We start from the raw sequence: 9,187 nt of genomic DNA, 5'->3' as shown, positions 1-9,187 counted from the left end.
ATATTCTGTGGGGGTATTTTGAAGTCTGTTTTCCCCACATTAATGTTATCTTAATTGTTCAATAATGATGTAGTAGTTATTAATTTATTTAAATGTGTTATATTGTTTAGGTTTTGTGAAAATGGCCCTTTCTTTCTATGTGCAAGGGTTTACGTTCATTGTTGTCAAGCGGGATGTGATTATTTACTAAGAGATGTTCTGCGAATTTTGAAAAGGTGCTTTTATTATTATAACATCTTATATGTTCTTTGAATCTAGTTGATTTAGAGCCCTTCCCGTCTGTCTGATATAAGTAGCTTTGCAGTCGGCGTGCAAACATTTTAATTCATATTTGCCACTATTATTAAGTTAAGGATTTCTACTTTAAGAGTTTTTAAGGTTTTGTTCCTATGTTATTATTGGTTTTGAAAGCTATATTTAGACCGCATTTTTTTATTTCTTTTGCTATTTTTATGGATATTGGACTGATAAATTCGAGACATGTAATTTTTTCTATATTTTTATTATTTGCCCCACATATTAAATTAATTTTATTTTTATATTTCTTATTTTTTATAATTTTTTCAATGTTATTTATATTATATCCATTATTAACCGCGATGGTTTGTATCGTTGCCTTTTCTTTTTCATACGCTTTATTGTCCAAGGGAATGTTAATGAGTCTATGTACCATGGAATGGTAAGCTGATAATTTATGAAAAAAAAAAAAAAAAAAAAAAAATATCACTTTACGTTTCCATAATTCCATGAAAGCTGAAGGTGGACATTTTGAAAATCTGTTAAATTAGTAAAAAAGCGATGACATTAGTTAAGTGTTTAATAAGTTATTAATATTTTTTATCGTTAAAAGTGTAAATTCGTATTATTAATTTAGTGAAGTTCTCTTTGTTCAGTGCAGTTCTCTTTGCAGCGCCCTTGAGGTGATTTCTAACAAAAACGGGGCTATATAAATCAGCCGAATTATTATTATTTGCTCTTCGAATTTGGTTTAAAACATCATAAAACAGACGATTTTGAAGCGAATTGTTGTAACTTCGAACTCTCGGTTTACGTGTCACTGGCAAATAATAAACAACGTCACCAGTCTCGTACTCGACAAGCACAGCCAATTTATCGGGTAAGTGTGTACCTCCACTAACGTTTTTAGCAGGTATGTCTTTTTGTATGGAAAAAAAAGTTGGAATTTCGGATAATAGTTATCTCCCGAAGTTACTGCACTTTGACCGGACGTGGTTAGAGATAAAGTATCCAAGGGGAAGAATCTATTTTGCTCCTACCATCATGTAGAATCACCTCCCGAAGTTACTGCACTTTGACCCCAGACGTGGTTAGAGATAAAGTATCCAAGGGGAAGAATCTATTTTGCTCCTACCATCATGTAGAACCACCTCCCGAAGTTACTGCACTTTGACCGGACGTGGTTAGAGATAAAGTATCCGAGGGGAAGAATCTATTTTGAATGAGATTTCATTGAGGAATGGCGGCCGTGTAGCCAGGCCAAAATACCCAGCAAAGGTGATTTTTTAAAAAACAAGAGGTATAGGAATTGTCTAGTGCTGACGTGTGGCCGTATGTGTTAAAGTACGCGTTGCGCGATGCACCGGGGGCAGGGCCATCTTGTGCCGTGAAGAGGCCAGTTTTGAAAGCCATGGAAAACAACTAAAAATGTTTCAATAATTTTATCGAAGGGGCTAATTAATGCAAGATAGTACCCAATCGTGGGAAATGTATGAGTAATGTATTATTATTTCCAAATGTGGTATGAAAATATTCTTTTGGATTTGGAGAGATGTTACAACGCATCTACCAGCGGTTTGCTGCCAATAAGAAACTAACAGGCACTACAAACAAGACTCCTGTTTAGTCAGAAATACAAAATGCAATACAAGATAAGAGGAAATATGGAAAATAATTAATAATAGTAAAGTTATTTAAATATTTTATTGATAAAATTTTTCAATAATAGACTCAATAGTTATAATGTTTTGGCACAGTCCAGATATGTCAGTGGATTGTCCTTCCAAACAACGGTTTGTATAAATATACTATATATACATCTTATCACAGAGCCGTGTTAGCTGGGCGAGGGAGGAGGGTGAGGGGCGGGTAGGGGGGCTAGGAGGGCAGCCATGCTCTGAGCGAGTTGTGCGCGCGAAGCGCGGTGCTGCGCCCGCGGAATGCGCGGGGGTCCCTGGCCCGGGTGCTTGACCACGCGTCGGTTGTGCACCACCACCTCCAGGCCGTGCACGAGGCGCTTGTGCTTGTTCAGGTGGTACACCTGCACAAACACCTCCTTGCAGAGCTCGCAGCCGTAGCGCTCGCCGGTGTGCCGCCTCACGTGCGACTTGAGGTCGTTGCTCTGCGCGAACCCCTTGCCGCAGTGGCTGCAGCTGTAGGGCCGCTCTCCCGAGTGGATGCGCAGGTGCACCTTCAGGTTGTACTGGCGGTGGAAGGCCTTTCCGCACACAGCGCACACGTGGGCCTTGTCCTCCGTGTGGTAGCGCTCGTGGATAGTCAGGTCTGTGAGGCGAGTGAAGCGCTTGGGGCAGTAGCGACAGGCGAAGGGCTTCTCGCCCGTGTGACGCCGCATGTGAGTGGCCAGGTCGCTCTGTCGCGTGAAGGAGCCCCCACACTGCGAGCAGAGGAAGGGGCGCGCGGGAGCGGGGCGGTGCGCGCTGGTCTGATGCTTGCGCAGCAGCCGGCGCGAGGGGAAGGTGAGCGCGCAGTGCGGACAGGGTAGCACCAGCACGGGGTTGTGCACGCGCGAGTGCCGTTCCAAGCTTCGCTGCGAGCTGAAGGAGCGCCGGCACTCCCCGCAGCTAGCCTGTCCCGGAGCCAGCCCGGCGTGCAGCGAGGCGTGGTGTTGCGACAGCAGGCCGGGCAGCGGGAAGCAGCGCGGACAGAGCTCGCACTGGTACACTTGGCCCCCGGCATGGGCGCATAGGTGCCGGTGGAGCTGCTCTTGCCGTGCAAAGGTTTTGTCACACTGCGGACACTGCAGGCGCCGCGAAGGAGAGTGTATGGCGAGGTGCCTCTTGAGATGGCTGTGACGATTGAAGTTCCTCTTGCACACGGGACAAGCGAAGGGAATGATCTGTCCCGAATGCTTGGCCATATGAACTTGCAATTGCACTTCTGAAGTTAGAACTCTAGGACACAATGTACACGGGTATTTCTCCGTATCGGGAATAACTTTCTTGGAGACGCGTCTTGATCCTGACTTTATAGACTGTCTCATCTTGGTGTGCGTTAACGGTTCGTAATCTGAATCTTCAAATTCTCTCTTGACCTCTTCGGAGAGTTCGCCGTCGGAGGGTGCGGGGGAGAAGAGTGCCGAGGGGCTGGGCGGGCTGAGGGAGGCGGGGGAAGCGGGCAGCTCCTCCTTGATGCCCGCTTCCAGCAGCTGCTCCCATTTGGTGCAAGTGTGAGCCCTGTAGCATTTGTTATTCATGAAGGACTTGTTGCAATCGCGGCAGTGCGTCGTTTCTTCCTTGGCGCGGTGCTTCCGCTTGGGCTGCGGACAGGTTCCGCTGCGGCAGTGCGCGGCGAGCCCCTCCGGACCCCCGAATAAACCCCGGCAGCCCCCGCAGGCCGCGACGCTGTTCCGATCCGTGTGGTGTTTCAAGTGAGAAGTTAGCCCCGGCAAGCTTTTGAACTTCTTCTGGCAGTGTGGGCAGTTGTGAATTTGAAGGAACTTGACTTCGGTTTGGCAGCTCTTGTCAGTGGCGAAGATGGATCTCGCGGGAAGCGCTGGCTCGGTCTTGAAGGCCGGCTCCGACAGGCGCGCTCTGAGGCGGGCGTCAGACTGCTCGCACATGAACTTGAACGTGAATGCGGAGTAGAGGCGCTCGACACACCCGGCGCAGATTTGGCGAGGAAGGTCATCGCTCTCCGATATGACGACCTGGGTACTAGATGCCAGCATCTCATGTAAATACGGAGTGGTCCGTTCGATCCGTTCCTCGGAGGTAGAGAACAGGAAATGCATATTATCTCCTTCTCTCAGACAGCAGCGACAAACGAGATTAGCCCCACTTTCTCTAATATCACTCATCTTGTAGTCCTATATTGTCTATTCCATCGCTTAACATACTGACAATCTAACATGAATCTAACTAACAACAGAAGCCACTCCATCCATAATCCATAGTTAATCTGTCAAAATTAAAGTCATAGACAAAGTTAAAAACAGACGAACAACAGTGGTTTTAGTGTTGTCCATACTCGATTATTCACCTACCATAGTGTTGGACAAAATCGAAATATATTGAGAAAAAGGTCTTGAACACTACAATATTGCCTCGTTGCTGTAATTATTTTTCTGACAGGCGCAATTGAAGCAGCTCGTTCTGATAGGCGCTGATGATACCTAATACAGCGCCCTTGAGGTTTTTATCAGCGCCGGCTGAAGTTTCTGCTACGGGACAAGCGAACAAGGCAGACCATGGCTTTGAATGCTTGGCCATGTGAATTATGATCTGCATGCTAAAACTGTATAGTGTAGGTATCTATTTTTAAATAGATATATTTGAATTTCGATTTTTCTTTCTTGATTGAAAATAATATATGAATGATTAAAATGGTCATCAAATGATCTCGGAAGTAGACATTGTTAATTAATTCACTTCCCGACATCCCATCGAGCCGAAACTCTGCAGATATACAGGGTGTCCGGAAACTCGTAGTACAAGCGGGAAACTGGTGAACCTACATCACATTTGGAGTCGATTTTGTAGTATATATTTTTTTTATTTGAGCTTTCGTTATCGAGTTTGAAGTTGATTTTTTTTTTTTTTTTTTTTAATCAAATTCTTATAAATTATTACTGAAGATCAAAGTACCCAACTAATTAAAACTATTTGAAAGTAAAACAAATGAAGAAACTCGGATTTGAAGCATTATTTTGAAATCACCCTTCATTTAACCCGGTGTAATCATAAAATATTTATATATAAAATATCTGTTATTCAACCCTAAACACCAGAAAAAACTTTAACCCTAAAATAGCCGAAAAATATTTTTTTTTGGTTTTTTTTTTTTTTTTTGAAAATGCTCAAATCAAAAAACTTTATGTTTTTTTGGGTTTCCCATGTGGTGTAGATTCTCCAGTTTCCCGCTTGTACTACGAGTTTCCGGACACCGTGTATAATCGTTATCGATGACAATGCACTCTTTCAACGTTTGGTGGCATTCACGCACTCACATGATTTTTCTGAAATTGGATGACATTAAAAAAATTTACTGCAGTTAATATACGAAATAAATAGTGGTACCATCCAATTAGGATTTGGCATACGTAATAGCGCGGTTCATTCATATTAGTCAGTCGCTGGGGAGCAAGTTTCAATACCTAGTTAAACCATAAAAAGAAAATATTAATATTTTTAATGCATAATAAAAATTGATGTATTTTAGTAAAATAACATTTTTTATAGGTCTATTTTTTAAAATTTTTTTTGTTTCTAATAAAAAATCAAAACCAAGATTTTTAAGGAGGTACTAAGATTTTGACGTACTAATATATCGGCGTTGATGAAGAGTTGTCAGGTTCATGGTGCCATAGTTTTTATCAATGTTGATGCGTACTCAAAGTGGCTTCATTTTTATTTTTAATTTAAAAAAAAAAAATATTTATCAATATAAAGTTTTATTACATACATTTTTCGACATCTGTCTCACTGTACACCTGTGTCGAGACAGACGTATTCAGGTACTTAAAGATTACGTACAGAGGGGCTATTATAAGATTATTGAATCTATTTTTTTATTTTGTTTATGAATTGTTGTTTCTGTTTACGTGTAATTTTTTTTTTTTAAACATATGTTTGTGATAGTGGACGCCCAATACTTGTTATCCATTTCTTTATTATATTTGCTACATTTTATTATTTTTCCCTACTTGCTACGCTAGTACTAGCTTGCGCTGTGTTGTAGTGAGAAGTCCAAGACTTCATTTTGTTACGCTACTTGCTACCCTACTACTAGCTTACGCCGTGTTGTAGCGAGAAGTGTCCAAGACTTCATTTTGTTACGCTACTTGCTACCCTACTACTAGCTTACGCCGTGTTGTAGCGAGAAGTGTCCAAGACTTCATTTTGTTACGCTACTTGCTACCCTACTACTAGCTTACGCCGTGTTGTAGCGAGAAGTGTCCAAGACTTCATTTTGTTACGCTACTTGCTACCCTACTACTAGCTTACGCCGTGTTGTAGCGAGAAGTGTCCAAGACTTCATTTTGTTACGTTACTTGCTACCCTACTACTAGCTTACGCCGTGTTGTAGCGAGAAGTGTCCAAGACTTCATTTTGTTACGTTACTTGCTACCCTACTACTAGCTTACGCCGTGTTGTAGCGAGAAGTGTCCAAGACTTCATTTTGATACGTTACTTGCTACCCTACTACTAGCTTACGCCGTGTTGTAGCGAGAAGTGTCCAAGACTTCATTTTGTTACGCTAATTGCTACCCTACTACTAGCTTACGCCGTGTTGTAGCGAGAAGTGTCCAAGACTTCATTTTGTTACGTTACTTGCTACCCTACTACTAGCTTACGCCGTGTTGTAGCGAGAAGTGTCCAAGACTTCATTTTGTTACGTTACTTGCTACCCTACTACTAGCTTACGCCGTGTTGTAGCGAGAAGTGTCCAAGACTTCATTTTGTTACGTTACTTGCTACCCTACTACTAGCTTACGCCGTGTTGTAGCGAGAAGTGTCCAAGACTTCATTTTGTTACGCTACTTGCTACCCTACTACTAGCTTACGCCGTGTTGTAGCGAGAAGTGTCCAAGACTTCATTTTGTTACGCTACTTGCTACCCTACTACTAGCTTACGCCGTGTTGTAGCGAGAAGTGTCCAAGACTTCATTTTGTTACGCTACTTGCTACCCTACTACTAGCTTACGCCGTGTTGTAGCGAGAAGTGTCCAAGACTTCATTTTGTTACGTTACTTGCTACCCTACTACTAGCTTACGCCGTGTTGTAGCGAGAAGTGTCCAAGACTTCATTTTGTTACGTTACTTGCTACCCTACTACTAGCTTACGCCGTGTTGTAGCGAGAAGTGTCCAAGACTTCATTTTGTTACGTTACTTGCTACCCTACTACTAGCTTACGCCGTGTTGTAGCGAGAAGTGTCCAAGACTTCATTTTGTTACGCTAATTGCTACCCTACTACTAGCTTACGCCGTGTTGTAGCGAGAAGTGTCCAAGACTTCATTTTGTTACGTTACTTGCTACCCTACTACTAGCTTACGCCGTGTTGTAGCGAGAAGTGTCCAAGACTTCATTTTGTTACGTTACTTGCTACCCTACTACTAGCTTACGCCGTGTTGTAGCGAGAAGTGTCCAAGACTTCATTTTGTTACGTTACTTGCTACCCTACTACTAGCTTACGCCGTGTTGTAGCGAGAAGTGTCCAAGACTTCATTTTGTTACGTTACTTGCTACCCTACTACTAGCTTACGCCGTGTTGTAGCGAGAAGTGTCCAAGACTTCATTTTGTTACGTTACTTGCTACCCTACTACTAGCTTACGCCGTGTTGTAGCGAGAAGTCCAAGACTTCATTTTGTTACGCTAATTGCTACCCTACTACTAGCTTACGCCGTGTTGTAGCGAGAAGTCCAAGACTTCATTTTGTTACGCTAATTGCTACCCTACTACTAGCTTACGCCGTGTTGTAGCGAGAAGTGTCCAAGACTTCATTTTGTTACGTTCCTTGCTACCCTACTACTAGCTTACGCCGTGTTGTAGCGAGAAGTGTCCAAGACTTCATTTTGTTACGTTACTTGCTACCCTACTACTAGCTTACGCCGTGTTGTAGCGAGAAGTGTCCAAGACTTCATTTTGTTACGTTACTTGCTACCCTACTACTAGCTTACGCCGTGTTGTAGCGAGAAGTGTCCAAGACTTCATTTTGTTACGTTACTTGCTACCCTACTACTAGCTTACGCCGTGTTGTAGCGAGAAGTGTCCAAGACTTCATTTTGTTACGTTACTTGCTACCCTACTACTAGCTTACGCCGTGTTGTAGCGAGAAGTGTCCAAGACTTCATTTTGTTACGTTACTTGCTACCCTACTACTAGCTTACGCCGTGTTGTAGCGAGAAGTGTCCAAGACTTCATTTTGTTACGCTAATTGCTACCCTACTACTAGCTTACGCCGTGTTGTAGCGAGAAGTCCAAGACTTCATTTTGTTACGCTAATTGCTACCCTACTACTAGCTTACGCCGTGTTGTAGCGAGAAGTCCAAGACTTCATTTTGTTACGCTAATTGCTACCCTACTACTAGCTTACGCCGTGTTGTAGCGAGAAGTGTCCAAGACTTCATTTTGTTACGTTACTTGCTACCCTACTACTAGCTTACGCCGTGTGGTAGCGAGAAGTCAACGTCTACTCTATTTGATACCCTGCTACTATGTCCTGCATGGCTAAATATTTAATTAATTTGAGTATAATTAGAATAAAAAGTATTAAAAAAGAAAGCTTTATAAAAATACAAATAAAACTTACCTGTCCAGAAAATAATAATAAATATAATTTAATTTACGTGATAGGTTGCATGAAATTTTCAGCAGCCGAGAAATCACTCATTAAGGTTATCTTAAATCTAGTATTGAATACCTCCCGTGAAAAAGATGTTTTTAGTTGGTGATCTCTGTCTAAAGGCAGTACGAGTGGAGTACTGTATATTATTACTCTAAGGGAGTACTGCGGTCACGAGAGACTGATTTGTTTTTAGTTGGTGATCTCTGTCTAAAGGCAGTACGAGTGGAGAACTGTATATTATTACTCTAAGGGAGTACTGCGGTCACGAGAGACTGATTTGTTTTTAGTTGGTAATCTCTGTCTAAAGGCAGTACGAGTGGAGTACTGTATATTATTACTCTAAGCGAGTACTGCGGTCACGAGAGACTGATTTGTTTTTAGTTGGTGATCTCTGTCTAAAGGCAGTATGAGTGGAGTACTGTATATTATTACTCTAAGGGAGTACTGCGGTCACGAGAGACTGATTTGTTTTTAGTTGGTGATCTCTGTCTAAAGGCAGTACGAGTGGAGTACTGTATATTATTACTCTAAGGGAGTACTGCAGTCACGAGAGACTGATTTGTTGAGGTTGGGGCGGCCTCCACAGTATAAATAGTTAACAGACGTAGAGGAGGCATTCTTTATATAGTGCTTCGGTATGAAG

General features: G+C 42.4%; 1 protein-coding gene across 1 annotated transcript; it reads right to left on the bottom strand.

Moving 5' to 3' along the window:
- Positions 1–1,993: 1,993 nt before the first annotated feature.
- Positions 1,994–4,151, bottom strand: LOC149419593 (zinc finger Y-chromosomal protein-like). Its single transcript, XM_089636957.1, has one exon. The coding sequence runs from the start codon at positions 4,052–4,054 to the stop codon at positions 2,075–2,077; it is 1,980 nt and encodes a 659-aa protein (XP_089493083.1). The 5' UTR covers positions 4,055–4,151; the 3' UTR covers positions 1,994–2,074.
- Between the last annotated feature and the right edge of the window lie 5,036 nt (positions 4,152–9,187).

Source organism: Hesperophylax consimilis, chromosome 11 (assembly GCF_061612785.1).
Source record: "Hesperophylax consimilis isolate HC1 chromosome 11, BYU_Hcon_1.0, whole genome shotgun sequence".
Classification (NCBI taxonomy): domain Eukaryota; kingdom Metazoa; phylum Arthropoda; class Insecta; order Trichoptera; family Limnephilidae; genus Hesperophylax; species Hesperophylax consimilis.
Note: the sequence above shows the minus strand (reverse complement) of the source record. Positions and strands in the feature narration are given on the sequence as shown.

What these genes read in the sequence shown, in the direction of transcription:
- LOC149419593 (XM_089636957.1), bottom strand. Translation starts at nt 4,054, where the DNA reads ATGAGTGATATTAGAGAAAGTGGGGCTAATCTCGTTTGTCGCTGCTGT.